Source organism: Vombatus ursinus, unplaced genomic scaffold (genome assembly GCF_900497805.2).
Source record: "Vombatus ursinus unplaced genomic scaffold, bare-nosed wombat genome assembly UNPS02008961.1, whole genome shotgun sequence".
NCBI lineage: Eukaryota > Metazoa > Chordata > Mammalia > Diprotodontia > Vombatidae > Vombatus > Vombatus ursinus.
The window spans coordinates 7,988,337-8,006,233 of record NW_020948739.1 but is presented as its reverse complement, the minus strand read 5'-3'; the positions used below and the strand labels follow the sequence as shown (position 1 = coordinate 8,006,233).

At 38.3% G+C, this 17,897-nt stretch overlaps 1 protein-coding gene across 4 annotated transcripts in view; it reads right to left on the bottom strand.

Annotated features, from left to right (window-relative positions):
• Positions 1-17,897, bottom strand: part of GRHL2 (grainyhead like transcription factor 2) — a 232,047-nt gene that overhangs the window by 33,885 nt on the left and 180,265 nt on the right. For all 4 annotated transcript variants that reach the window (XM_027850005.1, XM_027850006.1, XM_027850007.1 and 1 more), the window contains exons 9-10: positions 17,685-17,843; positions 39-126 (exon numbers count right to left, since the gene is read on the bottom strand). In XM_027850005.1, the coding sequence (XP_027705806.1) occupies positions 39-126; positions 17,685-17,843 (247 nt within the window). The remainder of the gene's footprint in view (positions 1-38; positions 127-17,684; positions 17,844-17,897) is intronic.

Sequence of the window (17,897 nt, the reverse complement as noted above, 5' to 3'; positions counted from 1 at the left end):
ATGTCTTTAACAGAAATGATGTAGCCAGTCAAACTCACAGTTGTTGCACTGGGTTTGAGTTGCTTGGCCTTTTCCTTTTTTTCTGTTCTGCTTCCTCTCTTCATCACGGATTTTTCTTTCTGCTCCCTGCCAGTGAAAACAAACACAAACAATGCCAGGCATGTTAAAAAAGTACCCAAAGCTATCATCTCCATTACAAATCTTGGTGAATGTGAAACAAGCCAGAGGAAAGAGAGACATGGGGTGGGAGTCCCATTTCTATTATTCAGGAGGGGTCAGTGCTTCAACTGGGAAAGCTTTATGATATATTAAAGGTCCCTGAAAACAAATGAGATCAATTTATTGGTATAGACCATATTCCTGACCTCTGCACCATATTGTCACCCATCTTCCTTTCGGAAGTGATTCCATCCTCTCCCCTTGTTTTGCTTTCTTGTCTGTCTATAGAATTTCAATTTGGAATCTACCCAGAGAAAACAGTTTCAACTTCATAACCTACTGGACAATGATGAATGTTAAATAATGCTAGTAACTACAATAATAGAATTTAAGACAAATAATGGTAGCAGATTGACAGAAAGAAAAAAAAGAAGCAATATTAAGTATCACACTTTTTGTAGATTGCCTATAAACATTATCTTAACTATAAATATGAGCTAATGACCAATGAGTCAACATACTAGTGGAGGAAATAAATCACATCAGTATTGATATCCTTAATATAAATGAAACACAAAGGTACAAGGAAGTTTCAGTTAAATGGAGGAATGGCTCACAGACTCCCCTTGGAACATCAAATAAAACAGTTGGCAGTATTAGCTTACTCTGCAGACTCAGACAACAAGAAACAATTTTACAGGACACATGGTCACCATCGCGCTACTCATTGCTCATTAGGTCCACCGTCTTGGAGAGGGTAGTGGGGAGGAAGGGGGAGAAAAATTTTAAACGCAAAAGCATGTGGAAGTGATTGTTGATAAATCAAAATAAATTTTAAAAAATTTAAAAAAGAAGAGCATTAGAAGGGGCTGGATATGAAAAACATCAAATAATATCACAAATACTTAAACTATGTCTAAACAGAAAAGAAATGAATGGTTATTGATGTGGGAATCACTCCTGAATCAGCTGTCTATATTAAGTCAGTTCATTAATTTTAGAGCAAAGATAAAAATTAATATGAAATTAGAAGAAAGAATAAAGATGGGAAGAAATAGCTAATGAAATTAAAACAGCTTCATTGTGATATATTTAAATGAATTTGCAGCACAAGAAATATCCAATGGATAAAAGAGCATATATCAATGTGGATTAAATCATTTCCTATTCAAATTTAGTGTATATAAAGTGATTGACACAATGAGGAGGCCAAAAGAATTCTGAACCTATCTTACCCAGGAAACATTTTACTTCTTTGACGACTAAAGAGATATGGCAGCCAAGGGCAATGCCACTGTAGAATATAAACTCATTTGTAAATTGGAAGGACTGCTAGCAGTAGAGTCTTACCAAAACAACAAGTAGTTCATAATCTTGGTGAGAAAACTGGTTAATTAAGCCTGATCATCCTGAGGATGTTTAAGGATAACACTGGCAAGATAATAAATGGATACAAAATGGAAACAATTTAACAAAATATCTATAATAAACCATTATCTACATCAATGACAATAGAACCACCACATCTGAACTCTAATTCTTTCTCACTGGAGGATTTTTTCATACAAGGAGTTCCTAGGGTAGTTTTATTTATATATTTACACACACACACACACACACACACACACATCCATGTACACATACACGTCTTTGACTTCATCACTATAGGAAACTCCTAATGTAAAAACTCTATCTTTTAATGCATTTCAACAACTCAAAAGTGACTTATAGAGTTTAGGTAACTTGCCTATGGTCAGTCAGTTAACATGTGTCAAAGGCAGGTCTTGATAAACCAGATCTTTCTGACTCCAAAGCCAGCTCTCTACACATTACGTCATGTGGCTTCTTGAATAAATAAATGGGACAATATAGAGAATCATAGACTTGAAGAATTATAAGAGACCTGAGGGAAATAAGTGATAACGATTGGGTCACCATACCATCTTATTGCAACACTTAGTATTTTTGGTGATGTATCTAACTACATAATTGTGCTTTATTCTTCTTCCTCCTAAGTACTCAGATTTTACTCTCATGACAATTTGGAAAGAAAAAATATACATTCCCAGATAGAACAGTCAATCGGTGATGGTAGCTTGCTCTTGCCCATTTAATAGGAGGTCAATGACTACCTGAGTTATAACATGCCAAAAAACAGCCTAGGTACATGGGCAGTCTTCCCTCCCACCCCCCAGGCTTTCCAGATATCCTTTAAAACAATTCTGTAAATCCTATATGAAAATTATTTTGGATTTTGATGATATAACCCAATTGAATCCATTCAATAAATACATATTAAGCTACTATTTGCCAGGCATTAGAGATGCAAAGATAAAGATGGAAAGAGTTTCTGGTCTCAAGGAGCTTACACTCTTTTGGAATGTAAACCAATGGGACACTTTCCTTCTTGTTTTTCTTTCCTCAAAACTGAAAAAAATGTATCTTGTTAAATGTATGCACTAGCTCCCAGATCCAAAGCTCTGTATATCAAGCTCTTCCTTTAAAATTATCAATCTAATCCATCCTCCCCAATTTTATAGATAAAGAGACTGAAAGTCAGAGATGTTAATAGTATGAGTCTGAGTTTATGTATATGAGAAGTTCCAAGAAGGGGGAGAGAAGTAAGTGTAAGGATAGGAAAAATTGCCTTAAGGAATGAGGATGAGCTGGGGGCTTGAAGCATGGATAAAATTAGAAAAATCATCACACTTGTAAATAGTTTGATGCTAGAAAATAAGCGTTATTATTGATTCACACAATTTCTTTTTTTGGTGAGGCAACTGGAGACTTGCCTAGGGTCACACAGCTAGTGTCAAGTGTCTGAGGCTGGATTTGAACTCAGGGCCTCCTGACTCCAGGGCCAGTGCTCCATCCACTGCACCACCTAGCTGCCCCACACACAATTTCTTTTTATGGTCAGAGGAATCTGTTGTGTACAATAAATGTCAGTAAAGTCCTTGAAAATATAAACATCATTGACGCTTGAAAGACTTTGGAAATTCATATATAGACATAAGAGAGACAGCAATATCTGCTTAGATGTGTATCCTCGAAAAATAGTTTCCACCACTTCTATGCTGAAAATAGCAGCAAAAAAATTTAATCATCTCTACTCTTTCAGAGTTTTCCTATGACACTAGGCAGCTAGAGAATTAAAAGAAAAAGAAAACCCAAGTTGTCAAATGCATAAATATTAATATATTCAAATACATTTGGAACATAAGCAATGGTCTCCAGAAAAAAATCAAGGTTACTTATTTGTTCCATCTATTGGAAAATGCCCCTGCCAAAAAGTGTTTGATGGTCCTCTGCAATACAACTCTCATCTTCTACCTAATTCTGCATCTTTATTCATCTATTAGCCTAAATCACAACCTGGACAATAAAAGAGATGAATGAGAATATTTTTATTTGTGAGCTGCATTATAACTGAAAAAAGGAAGCCTGAAATTTATCTAGCTTGGTAATTTATGTGTAAATGGTATAGGTTAAATCCTTTTTTTTTTTTAACTAACTTCAATTCAATTCAAAAAGTATTTATCAAGTACTTACTCCTTACCAATCACTAAGCTAGATGCTGTAGATTCAAAGACAAAAATTAAAGTCCTTGTCCTCAAAGAACTTACAGGGAAGAAACAACATGTATACAGATAAACACATATTAAATCAATGTGAAGTACTTTGATGGAGAAAAATGGGATCAGGAACTGGGGAAATCAGGAAAGGTCTCTGGGGGCAGCTTGGTGGTGCAGTGGATAGAGCACTGGGCTTAGAATCAGGAAGACCTGTCTTCATGAGTTCAAATCTGGCCTCAAACACTTACCATGGCCAAGTCACTTAACTCTGTTTACCTCAGTTTCCTCATCTGTAAAATGAGCTGGAGGAGGAAATGGTAAACCAGTATCTTTGCCAAGAAAACCCCAAATGGGGTCATGAAGAGTTGGACATGACTGAAAGGACTGAACAATGACAGGAGGCAGTACTGGAGCTGAGCCTTGAAGGGGCAGGGATTGCAAGACAAGGCCAGGAAGGAGAAATGCATTTCAGGCATCAGAATAGCCCATGCCAAGGAATGGAGGTGGGAGAGAACACCAACAGGTCAACATGGTTGGAAAACTGAGTGTGTGAGGGGAGATGAAATAAAATTAGTCTGGGAACATAGGGTTGGAGTTATAGTGTGAACGATTTTAAATGGCAGAGAGGTTTCTTTATTTCTAGCAGCAGCAGGAAGTCGCTGAAGTTTCTTGAGTGAAGGACTGACATAGTGAGATTTGTGCTTTAATAATCAGTCTGGCAGCCACGTGGAGGCTGAATTAAAGAGGGAAGAGGCTGTTTGCGGGGAGTCTATATATAGAAGGCTTTTGAAGTAGTCAAAATGAGAGTATGAAGTGGAATAGTTGTGTAGATAAGGGAGTTGTTGAGGGACCCAAAAGAGTCCATTCATTCAACTCCTTTAACCATTACCCCTCTCCAAAATAAAAGCAAAACTCCAAAAAATCTCTTTAAAAATGAAATTCCCTGCCTACAGCAAAGGGATTGAATATTGGTCTTACACATACACATATATGTAGATAGATAGATAGATAGATAGATGGATAGATAGATAGATAGATAGATAGATAGATAGATAGATAGATGGATAGATAGATGGATGGATAGATATTTCTCCATTCCCCACCCATCACTACTACGGGATATTAATTAATCTGATCAAACAACCCTGATATTAACCAAATGTCCTTCGTGATAGATTTCACTTTAGTTCCCTTTTCTGCTCAGTTGGAAACTTCTGACTTCTAACTGACTCAAAAGAAAGATGGTGCATTTTGGACACGATAATGCAAAGGGACATTGGATTGGGTCACTTCAAACATTCTCTTTCTTTGTAGGATCATATGGTGTATAAGCCCAAATTGTGAGGTGAAGCCTCTTTAAAAGATTTTCTTTTTCAATTGTCTTTAAAGAGCAGAAGTACATATCTCTTTCATGTGAGTACAATTTGCTATAAATACCAAATACATTTATCTGAAAATAACTCTCCCACTCCAGGGTTCACTCTGGAAGGTGGGAATGCTTTATGCTATGATTCTTTTTTTTCACCTCTTGAGAAGTGAGAGTTTTCTTGCTTGCTTGTTAAATGAGTATTGTGTTTGCCTAGGTTTATTTTCAGAAAATTTCTCAACTTTTATACAGTATACACCTGCTGGTTGCTGGAATAACATAACTCCTATCCTTGGATGACTAGGAAATTGATTCAAATAAGCTGTTGTTTTAATTCTGAAAACATATTTGTTTGCTTTAACTAACAGTTTCAAATGTATAAGATTTAAAAGCAGCACAGTATGCAAGAGCCTCATTAAGGGCATCTGCTTGTTAATAAGAAATAAAAACGAAGTTCTGAAAGCAGGGGGAAAATTGAATTTGTCTGAGATACTAGAGAAAGTAAAAAACCAGCTGCTTTAAAATAGAAAAAAAAAGCACTCTGACTTTGCTGCTGCTGCAAATGACTATAAATGGATTCTCTTTTTTTAGATTTTTGAGTTTAAAGAGACACTTAAACAACAACATTATGACAAAAACCCACTGCCTCCTCAGCAGTGTAAAGAAATAGCTACACGGGTCTTAATTGATTTGGAGCTGGGGAAGTCCCCTCATTCCATGGCAATGGAGGAAGATGTGATTTGACCTCCCAGGTTGAAACTCTGAATGTATTTTCCCATATAACAAACAAGTCAAAAAGACCATTTGCCTTTTTTTTTTGGAGTTTTTCCAGGATCTCTCTTTCTTCTTGAGTTTTAAAGTTATGATGGCTACCTATAGTTCCATGCTATTGCTCATGATAGAGGAAGAGGGGGGAAATGTTTTACTACATTTTGGGGATTTGGTGCCCTATATAATATCAATTTAGGGTATATGAGTTCTTTCCTATTTCTTCCAGGGGTGTTCTCTCTTATTTTTCTATAGTTTTCCATCTTAAAATGTCTAAGCGAATGAAAAGACAATGATTTACATAGTTAAATCACCATTTCTGTGTGAAAGTTCTCTGATGGGATGGTTTTTCAAAAAACCTGGAAAGACTAATATGAACTAATGCAGAGTGAAGTGAGCAGAACCAGGAGAACATTGTACACAATAATAGTTAATGACTTAGCTATACTTAGCAATACAATGATCCAAGACAATCCCAAAGGACTCATGATGAAAAATGCATTTCACCTCCAGAGAAAGAATGGGTGGTGTCTGAATACAGACCAAAGCTTATTATTTTTCACTTTTTTTTTCTTTCCCTTTTTTCTTTTTGGTTCTAGTTTTCTTATACAAAATTACTAATATAGAAATATGTTTTACATGATTGCACATGTGTAACCTATATCAGATTGCTTACCATCTCAAGGAGAGGGGAAGGGAGGGAGGAAGGGATAGAATTTGGAACTCAAAACTTTAGAAAAATGAATGCTAAAAATTGTTTTTACATGTAATTGGGGGAATAAAATATTACTTAAAAAACCAAAGTTCTCTGAGGCAACGATGTATAGTTGTGGTTCTATAATGATTATTCATCTCAGTCAGGGACAAGGTACCCATGGAATTCCTGACGAGAAGAAATCGATTACTGTTACACCTGAGAGTGGAGGGAGCTATGTGAAGACAAGTTTTCCCGCTTCCTCTTCCCATGCCCTTGAAAGAGACTTCCATTTAATTCTTTCCCCCTACGTGGCCAGAAGCCAAGCAGCAGGAATAAATACCAAAGTTGACTGCTTGCTGGTGCTGTTAATGCCACCCTTGCCACTGAGACACTATTGCTTGAGATGGGACAGATCCTAGAAAGCTGTGATGGATGAGGTGGAAAACTTGGGATAGAGATGAGACCAAAATGCCATGATGAAGAGACAGACAGACCATCAGGCAGAAACAGAGACAAAGTGGGACTGGGTAGACAACTGCAAAAGCTGGTAAAATGAGGCCAGGAAACCAATCCCAACCCACCTTCACTTCCCTGTTGTTTGCTGAAACCCATCCCAGCAGGTGCATCCTTTCCCCTAATCTTTCCCATGATTCAAAGGCTAGGACATTTGAGGGGAACAATTGGTCAAAGTGCTCTATGTGATGGGAGTGCTTGACAGTTGCTTTGTAATTTTTCTTTACTGTGTTTTAACTTATGTTGACCATGTGGATTGTCTGTGTAAAGATGAAGAGTCAGTCCAAATGAAAGCCATTTCCCTGGTACAGTGTCGGGGCAGAGCCATTCAGAGGTTTTCCTATAATTTCCAAATAATTTGGAGCAGGATTTCCTTTATAAACCCATAAAATCAATATTGAATCAGGACCAGAACCTGCTATTATGAGGGAGATGTATGCTAATTATTTGTTCACTGAACATATGCTAGTAAGCAGTGGGGATTATCTTTAAACTCTCCCTATCTACTGGCTTCTTCCTTATTGCCTACAAACACACCCACATCTCCTTTATCCTCAAAAAATTCTCTTGATCCATCCATTCCCACTAACTTTCATCCCACATATCTTCTCCCTGTTGTGGCTAAACCCCCTGAGAAGACCATCTGCAATAGATGCCTTCACTTTCTTTCTTCTCACTCTTTTTTTAGTTCTTTATAGTCTTTTCCCAACCTTATCAATTCATCTGAAACTGCTCTTTCCAAAGTTACCAGTGATCTCTAAGCTGTCAAATCTAATAGCCTTTTCTCTGTTCTCCTCCTTGACCTCTCTGCAGCCACTCACACTATTGAGTACCCACTTCTCTGTGATGCTCTCTTCTCCTTAGGTTTTGGTGCTGTTGTTCTTTCCTGATACACATCCTACTTGTATCACCACTCACTCTCAGACTCCCTTGCTGGATTTTTGTCCATGTCACTCCTACTAAAAATAGGTGTTTGTCCTGGCGTATCTTCTCTTCTTCCATTATAACATTTCACTTGGTGATTTTATCAGCTCCCAAGGATTCAATTATCATCTCTACACAGATGATTTTCAGATCTATTTTTCCAGCCCTAAGCTCTCTCCTGACCTCCAGTTTTGCATTTCCAACTGCATTTTGGACATCTCAAACTGGATGTCCTTTAGATATGTTAAACTCAACATATCTAAAACAGACTTCATTCCCCCCAATTCTTGCCTCTTCCTAACTTCCCTGTGACTGTTGAGGTTACTACTGTCCTAACAGTCATATAGGTTCAAAATCTCGGACTCTTCACTCCTTCTCATCCTCTCACTCCACACCCAACCACTTTCCCTCTCCCTCCCCCAATCACACTTAACACAGTTACTGGAGCACAACAGGTCCTATTGACCTGACTTACTGAAGAGAGGATGAAACTATATGGCTAGTGGCTTCAGTATAGTGCCACCTGCTGGCAAAATTTTATACTACTGTCCATTCCAGGTTAACTCTTTAATTAGTAATGGGAAAATATGCATCTATACAGGCTTGTAGGAAAAGAGGACACAATTTGGGTATGGGCTTCTGCTATTATTGCAGTACTTTGAATAGGACCCAGTTCGTCCACCAAGTCTAATCTATCAGTAGCAAGCACTTACTATGTACAAGGCAGTGTGTTCCACAACAGGGAAACAAAGAAAAGGTAACATACATCCTGTACTGCTCTCAAACACGTAATCTTTTCCCATGCTAAAATAGCAGGAACAACAAATAATCCAGGAGCAACTCTGACCTAGCTCTTACAGTCCACATCTGTTCTAGTCACAGGGAAGTTATAGAAGTAGCTTTGCTGATTATTTCACTGAGTATATTTGTAAACACACACACATACATACACACACACACACACACACGCACAGAGCCCCTGAAAATATATGAAGTAAGAGGCAATAGTGAATAGAAAGTCAACCTAAGAGTCCTGCCTCTGGCATATCCTATAGTAGCTATGCGACTGTGGGCATGTGATTTAAGCTCTCAGTGGTCGAGGTAATTTTGTAAGTCACAAAGGAATTACTGATCTACATTGGTGAAAAGAGGTTCCAAAAAGGGTTCTCTCTAACAAATGAAATATGGCTCTGTGTGTGTGTGTGTGTGTGTGTGTGTGTGTGTGTATGTGTATGTAGGTACATCTATTTGGGTGATGGGTTTCTTTTCAGTCCAACTTGGGATTCCATTGGGTCCTGTTAACTCTTTATGGAAACTCCCTTCACCAATTCAAATTGGCATTTCTCACTGGTAATTTAAAGGCTAAGGGAGTTGCCTAAGGGGTACTGGAGAGAATAAGGAACTTATCCATGGAAACACAGCTAGTATCTGTCAAAGGTCTCAGGTCTTCCTGACTCCAAGGCTGGACCTCTCTCCATCATACTAGGTTGTATCTCAAATATATGGATAGATAAATAATTAAATAGATAAATATATGCAAGCTTACAAACACATACATGAAAGCACGCTTTATACCAATCATCCTTAAATTTCTATATCCTTCAAACTGCCCAAGGGCATTTGCAAGTTGTCAGGTACCATGTTATTACTCTTAGGATACTTTGATGAAACCATTTCTCCATATAGCCCATCCATAGAACAATACTGATTTTTGCCACTGCTAAGTAATATTACTTTCTTTCTCCTCTTTTAACTGCAAAATATCTGACAAATAAAAAGCATAAAATAACTTTAAATCAGAATCATAATTACCCATCATAACTAATTGATTCTAGTTTTGGGATCCTGTGATTGTGTGTGTGTTAATGATTTATAAGGGGAGCTGGGACCCTTGGCCAGTCTATTTTCCACTGGAGCATTTAAAAGCTTTTTGGAAATACAAAGTACTATGCAAATTTAAGTTACATTAAGTGATACCTAAAATATCCAAACTAGTCTAGGAATGTGGCAAATGAGATGGTAACTTCTAGATGCTTGAAAGTTATCTCATTCAATGTTGAGACCTCTTAGTTTAAGCCATTTGTGGAAATTCATCTAAAACCTTATTTTTAAAAAACAGTTCCTTCTTTTAACAACTTAACCTTTACTTATAACTTAAGGGAATCCTTAGGAGCATCAATGATTCACTGCCCTTTAGATATAGCTTCAGACAATGTTGAAGTGGGATGCACACTAAATGGGTACTGATGGACAGAGATAACCTGGAATTTTCTTTCTTGAAAAAAAATTCAATAGGATTATTGCCCTCCACTGAATAAAAATAAATAAAAGAGGATCACTGACACATTTTTAATGCACAAAAAGGAACTGAAGTTCAGAAAGAAACACAAATAAATAAGACAGTTTTGAAAGTAACCCTAAATTTATTGCATTTTTTAATAAAGCAAACTACATAAAAGATTTTCATTTTTACTTATAATCCTCGTAATCCTCCTTTTCTGCTTGACTTTGTATAATTTTGCATGTTCATTAAATTCAGAATAAAAATACAATTTAAACTGTAAGGTTTATGAAAAGGAAAAAAAAATACCTGACAGCTTATTTTTTTACCCTTCTCTTTCTTATCCATGTGAATGAAGGGTGTGCGTTTAGGAAATGGAACATGGTCATCATTCTGCACATTTAACTATGGAACCAAATGCTCTTGAAACCCTTTGGCAAGGGGTTTTTCTTCCCTGAACAAAGTCTTCTTTATGATCTGTGTCTGAAGGCCTACACCACGACTTCTGGGTCACTGACGCCATGACAACCTCCCTGTCAGCTTCTCCTAGCGCCAGGACCTCATTTATAGACTTTGTTCATGAGGTGTGGAAGAGAGTCCTTCACCATTTCAAAAAACAGACATGAATCTATTTTGAGGAGGCCCTTCTTTGAATGAATAAATTCTTTGTTGTGATTATCTGAAGGATCCTTTGCAAAAGTAAAACTAGCCTTGATTTTCTGCAAGTTACCTTTGCTATTTGACTTTTAACAGAATTCTATGCACAAACAATATCTGAGTCTGCACACATCTTTAAGGTGAAAAGGAAATTTAAAGGACCATGTACATGATGGATGTCTGAGAAATCAACTTTCTCCTTCCTGCATTAGCATCTCCTACCGGCTATAATACCTAGTGAACAGGCTAAAATCAGGGGTGGGGAACCTGCAGCCTCGAGACCACATGTGGCCCTCTGGGTCCTCAAGTGTAGCCCTTTGACTAAACCCAATTTCATGGGACAAATTCCCTTAATAAAAGGATTTGTTCTGTAAAACTTGGACTCAGTCAAAAGACTGCATCCAAGCACCTAGAAGCCACATGTGGCCTTAAGGCCGCAGGTTCCCCACCCGTGGCCCTACATCAGTGAAGCAACACTGAGAGTCAGGAAGCTGTTGAAAATGGGACCAGACACAAATTCTGCTTCTTTAAGAGTGAGGTTTACAACGCGTTACTGATAGGAGAGTTTTGTTATGTTTTGTTAAGATTGTGAATCTAGGGGCAGCTAGGTGGCGCAGTGCTCTATCGCACTGGTCCTGAAGTCAGGAGGACCTGAGTTCAAGTTCGACCTCAGACCAAACACTTAATATTTACTATCTGTGTGACCCTATGCAACTCACTTAACCCCAAATTGCCTTTAAAAAAATAGCATTCAAAAAAAAAAAGGATTGTGAATCTAAATATTCTTCTACCGTAAGTGCAAAATACGGTGGAACATAGACAAAAATAATTTATCTGTCTATCCAGTCATTGTTCTGTATTCTATATGGAACCAATTAACATAAGATGTCTTTGAATGAGCTGTAATTATATTTTCTAATCACAAAATCTTTTCTTAAATTGTATCAGATCTTCAAGGAATAGCAGATGTAAGAGTCTAACCTTAAATTCTAATGCTCCCTATTATCTCTAGGATCATAGGAACTCATCTATTTGGCATTTAAGGTCCTTCCAGCCTTTTTTATACAATGCTCCCTTTCCTGAACTCCATGGTCTAGCCAAATTGACTTCCTTGGTGTTCCTCATCCATATAACACTGCTTCCCATCCCTATTCCTTTGTACAAGCGATTTTCCACATCTGGAATAAAATCCCTTTTTATCTCTATCTCTTGGACTATTTTCCTTCAAAGCTCAGAACAAGAGCTCCCCTCCACCAAAGGGCTTTCTTGGTCCCCTCAGCAGCCTCTCACCACCAATGACACTATATATGTATATATGTACACATATGGTTGCTCCCCATAAGTCCCCTAAAGACAGGGACTGTTTCATTGTCTTTTTGGCGCTGAATTACTTCATTAATGCTTGTGATTGATGTATATAAACCTAAGAATACTTAGTTCACAGGCACCATGGACCTTTTATGCTGCTAATGAAAATTGTTCAGAAAATTAACTGATCACAAATTGAGTTTTCTAAAAAAAGCCACAAAGTTGATCTGAAGATTCTGGGTTTAATAATTGTTTTTCCATGGGTTAATAATAATAGTTTGACATTTAGACAGCACTTTAAAGTTTGCAGATGCTTTACATATTTATCCCATCTAGCCATCTGCTTCTGTATCGTTTATCTGACTTGATTGTTTGGAAAGGCAGCACAGTCTTTTCCAAAGACAGAATAGTGATTCTGGAGTGGGAAGATTGGGGTTTGAATTAACATGTAGGATCACGTAGTTAATATGTGTTAGAGGGGAGATTTGAATCTAGTTCCAGTTCTTCACACTTCCAAGGATAATACTCCATGCACCACATTATACTTAGTTACTACTCCTTACTATCTAGGTGACCTCAACCAGGTTCTATGCCCACAATAAGCTGCAATTTCCACATTTGTAAAAATAAGGGAGTTAGACCAGCTGATGCCTACAGTCACTTGCAGCTTTCAAATCCTATGATTCTCTAAGAAAATAAGGCCACTTTTCAAAAAAAATATACCCATCTTAGCCAAGTGCACTGACTGACTCATAAAAATCTTTTGCTTTTTTCAGTTAACATTGAGTCAGACATAAGGGGATGTTTTTATTTTGGAGGCAGTGTAGATAGAGTGCTAGGCCTGAAATCTGGCAGACCCGAGTTCAAATGTGACCTCAGACATTTACTAGCTGTTTGACCCTAGACAAGTCATTTAACCTCTGTTTGCCTCAGTTTCCTCAATGGTGAAATGGGGATAATAACAGCACCTATCTCACAGGGTTGACATGAGGATTAAATGAGATAATAAACTGTAAAGTTCTTAGTACAAGGTCTGACACATAGTAGGTGTTATATAAAATGCTTATTCCCTTCTCAGTCATCTCCATATCTCTAGCAAAGTCAAAGTCATATATCCTCTTAGTAAGAGCCACACATTTATCTAGCCATGGTCTTGGTAAGGGAGAAGCAGAGGGGATTATTTCTACTAAGGATCTTCTGTGTGCCTTATGGTTAATATGGAGGGGATATGTGAAGAAATGTTTGTTAATTTGTGTTAACAGGATAATGTGAGACCAAGAAGAAAGAGGCTACTGAGGAGTAAGTTTGAGACAATAACAGGGAAATCCTGTTGGTAGATTAGAAGCCCTGATAGCTTCCACTCACACACACAGTCCTGTGGTATAAGGATGAAGGTCCTCTGCTCCCCATCTCTCCCCACCCCCACTTTGGTTCACAGATGTTGGAAATGCCATTTAGCTGGCTATGAATGCCAAGCTCACCCCTCTCTCTATAGCCAGAGAACATTTTAATTGCCTCTAGGTCTCCAAGTAGGTGACACCCCCTAGAGTGGTCCTGGCCCCTGTTGAATACCCTAGGCTAAAGGTGCTCTAGTTTTGCCATATTTACTCGTCCAGTAATTTGAAAATGACACATCCTAAAACTGAGAATGGTTTAAAAGCGGAATTGGCTGCTGCCAGAGTTAGAGAGGTAGGCCTTTTTCCACAGTCAATGCTTTCACTATCCATCTATAGGTTCTATCTACAGGTCCCAATGTTTAAGGTACTAGACCTCTGAGCACCAGGTAAGTGAGGTGTTGATATTGCTGTAAAATTACTAAATAGAATCTGCTTCAGCCTATTTCCTTCTTTAAATCATGCTCACTACTCATTCTTACATGACTAAAAATAAACCTTTTCCCAAAACTAGGCTTTTTCTTAGGGGAACAATCTAAAATGTCCATGATGGTGAGATTTGCCCCTAAACATTCTGACCCTCTCTAAGTGATTTTGAGAACTAGGTTAAACCATAGTTTAAATGCACTTAAAGCAGTGTTTTCTATCACCTTGACGACCAAACAAAAAAACAATTAATGCAATGCCTCCTGCACAGTTGAAAATAAGGACATTTAAAAATTGCTGAATTACCCATATCAGAATCAATGAGGTTATCTTGTAATCAAAACTACCTCAAATCAGATCAACCCATTCAAGCCCAGACTTTGAGAAAATTAAAAGGGATAAAGAAAAACAATTTAGCTCAGCATCTAGAACCTTATCTTTGGCTAATTATTGAGGAACAACTAGGTGACACAGTGAATAAAGTGCTATACCTGGGAGTCAGGAAGATCTGAGCACAAGTACAGCCTTAGACAGTTACTAGCTATGTGAACCTGGGCAAGTCACTTAACTTGCATTTGTCTTAGTTTCCTCATCTCTAAAATGGGAATAATATATAGCACCTACCTACCAGGGTTGTTGCGAGGAACAAATGAGATAATTGTATAGTGCTTAGCAGAGTGTCTGGCACACAGTAAGCACTGTATAAGTGTGAGCTATCATTATTATTGCTAATGAATGTTCCCAGGTACTATCTGTTTTGGGTCCAGTAGGATTGACCCAGGAATTCTTTCATTTCTCTGTCCCTGCCTCTCCATGGCTGCCATTTTGAGTTCCTGTAGATCCAGATCAAGCCCTCTAGGTACTTCTCACTGTTCTAAGATGCCTTTAGCAGTTGCTCTCTAGGGTACTTCACTACCTGGCTCCCTCCAGCATGGGGATTCCATCCAAGAAACTGAGTCAATGTGTGTTTCACTGGCTTCTCCTCGATTCCCTCCTCCCATCTTCTACCTCCCACCTGTCATTGTCTGGGTATCCTTTCTCCTCTCAGTTCCGGCCTCCTTTGAACTCTCTGGGTTTTAAGGGCTGAGTTCAAGGTTATAGCCAAGGTTTATGAACCTGTCATGAATCAATCAAATATTCTCAATGTGGTGTCAAATACAGCTGCCCAAGTTAAGGAAAGGATATTTGCTTCATTGAGGAGTTAACTTTGTCAAGGCAACTGACATCTTCTTAAAGAAATATTACTAATGGCACAACAAAATCCTCACCAGTAGACGAAATGTAGACATCTAAACTTTATTTAGGGAGTTTAATACCAAAGATACTGCCAGGGTCAACACACTGTCTATAAAATAATGACAATAATTATATAATAGTGACAGTAATTGGCATTTATGTCGGGTTACAAGGTTTATAAAGCACTCTTCTAATACATGATGTTTCCTGTATTATCTCATTTGACCCTCACGACAACGTTGCTGGGTAAGTATTAGAAATATTGTTATCCCCACTGTATAGAGGAGAAGGCAACTAGGTGACACAGTGGATAGAGTGCCAGACTTGAAGTTAGGAAGACTCGTCTTCCTGAGTTCAAATCTGACCTCATGCTAACTGTGTGACCCTGGGAAAGTCACTTAACTCTATTTGCCTCAGTTTCCTCATTTGCAAAAGGAGTGGAGAAGGAAATAGAAAACCACTCCGATATCTTTGCCAAGAAAACCCCAAATGGGGTCGTGAAGAGTCAGACACGACTGAAATGGCTGAACAATGACAACAACGACAATAATAGATAACAAAATTAAGCCTTTGAAAACTTAAGACACTTTCCTAGGACCATAAAGCTATTTAGTGTTTGCTGCAGGATTTAAATCCATGTTTTCCTGACTAAAGAACAACACTCCCTGAGGACCATAAACACACTAGAATATTTAGAATCACTATCTCATTTGAGCATTCCCTGGCCCCAGCTAGAAGTGCTTCCTCTCAGCCTCGCTGCATTTGGACATTTTATCATTTAAAGGAAAAAGAATTAGAGGAGTCAGGATACCTTTTCAACTCTCTAAAGGGCTGTTGTATGGAAGAGGGAGAAGACTTGTTCTGCTTTGTGTGACCCTGGGAAAGTGGAAAAGACTTGTTCACTCAAAAATCATCAAGCTGGTATTTGGGAGATCTAATTGACTAAAGCACGCTGAATTCACAGATGACACAAAGCTGAAAGGGTAACCAGCACCACGTATGATAGAGCAAGCTTCCAAAAAGATGTCAGAACAGGAGGAACTTGGGCCTAATTGAATAAGATAACTTTAACATGAGTAAATTTAAAGTTGACACAGGTTCAAAAAAAACAGCTTCATAAGCATAGGTGTGTATAGAGAAAGGATATTTATCCTCTGCTCACGCTTTCACTCTTGGCCCAGCTCTAGACACACCTGTGCTTACAAGTACATTACTGGGGAGCGATTCAAATGAAAAAGATCTGGGGTTTTAAGTGGATTGCAAGATCAATTTGAGGTAACAGGGTGATGTGGCAGCCAAAGAAGCTAATGGAATCTTGTGCTGCAATAATAATTATTTTAACTAATATTTCTATAGTGCTTTAAAGTTTGCAAATTGCTTTATATATGTATACATATCTCATTTGACCCTCACAACAACTCTGGGAAGTAGGTGCTATTGTTATTTCCATTTTATAGGATGAGTAAACTAAGGAAAAGAGAGGTTAAGTAACTTGCCCAGTGTCACACAGCTAGTAAGTGTCTGAGACTGGATTTGAACTCAGATCTTCTTGACTCCAACACCCTATCCAATGACAGCACTACTGTGATCTACTCTGGGCAGACCATCTCTGGAGCAGTGTGTTCAGTCCTCAGTGCCACATTTAGGAAGCACATTGATAAGTCAGAGAGCAGCCAGAGAAGGACAGCTTGAACAGCTAAGGTTTATGGCACATAAAGGTCAGTCAAAGGAACTGTGAACATCTTATCATTTAAAGAAAAAGAAAATAAAAAATTTAGAGGAGGCAGGATAACTTTCTAAATATGTGAAGGGCTGTCATACAGGAGAAAAAACAGACTTGTCCTGCATTGTGCCAGAGGGTAAAAAGATTAGTAGCAAAAGGGTAGAATTTTCAAAGAAGCAAATTTAGACTTTATATAAGAAGAAAATATCTTAACAATTAGAGTCCCCCATGAGCAGCATGAGCTGCCTTAGAAGAGTCTCAGCTCTCCCAATCTAAAAGCTGGCTCACCACTCAGGAGATATGAGAAAGGAGGGATTTTTTTTCAAGCACAGACAGGTTAGACAAGGTGGCCTTTGAGGACCCTTCCAACTCCTAGCCTCTGTGATTCTATGGCTGAATCAGTTGCAAGCCGGTCATTATGGGAGCTACAGAAGCGACTAGTCAAGAAACCAGTTGAGTGGTGAGGGTCTTCATTACCAAGTCCTGACATTTGTAAGGTAGTAGGGAATAACCAAGAGTGACTTTTCACAGGATGATTGTCTGGGAGATTACTTTGACACCGACCCCTCAGAGGCAGTGGGAGGGGGAGCGGAAATTCCATCATGATTAATAGCTACATACAAAGACTTCTCCTGTCAGATTGTTATCTCCACTCACCTTGTCACAGAAGACCTTGATTTGGCAGTAAGCTCTGTGAATGGGTTTATTGCTTCGATTGTTGTAACTGTACGTGTCGATCTGAATCATCAAAGGAAGCCCTTTCACCCCTTTTTGGGAGGAGAAGTCTGTACTTAGGCAATTCACAGTGATGAAAATCTGAGGGGGAGAGAGAGAGAAAGGGAGAAAGAGGGAGGGAGAGAGAATACATAA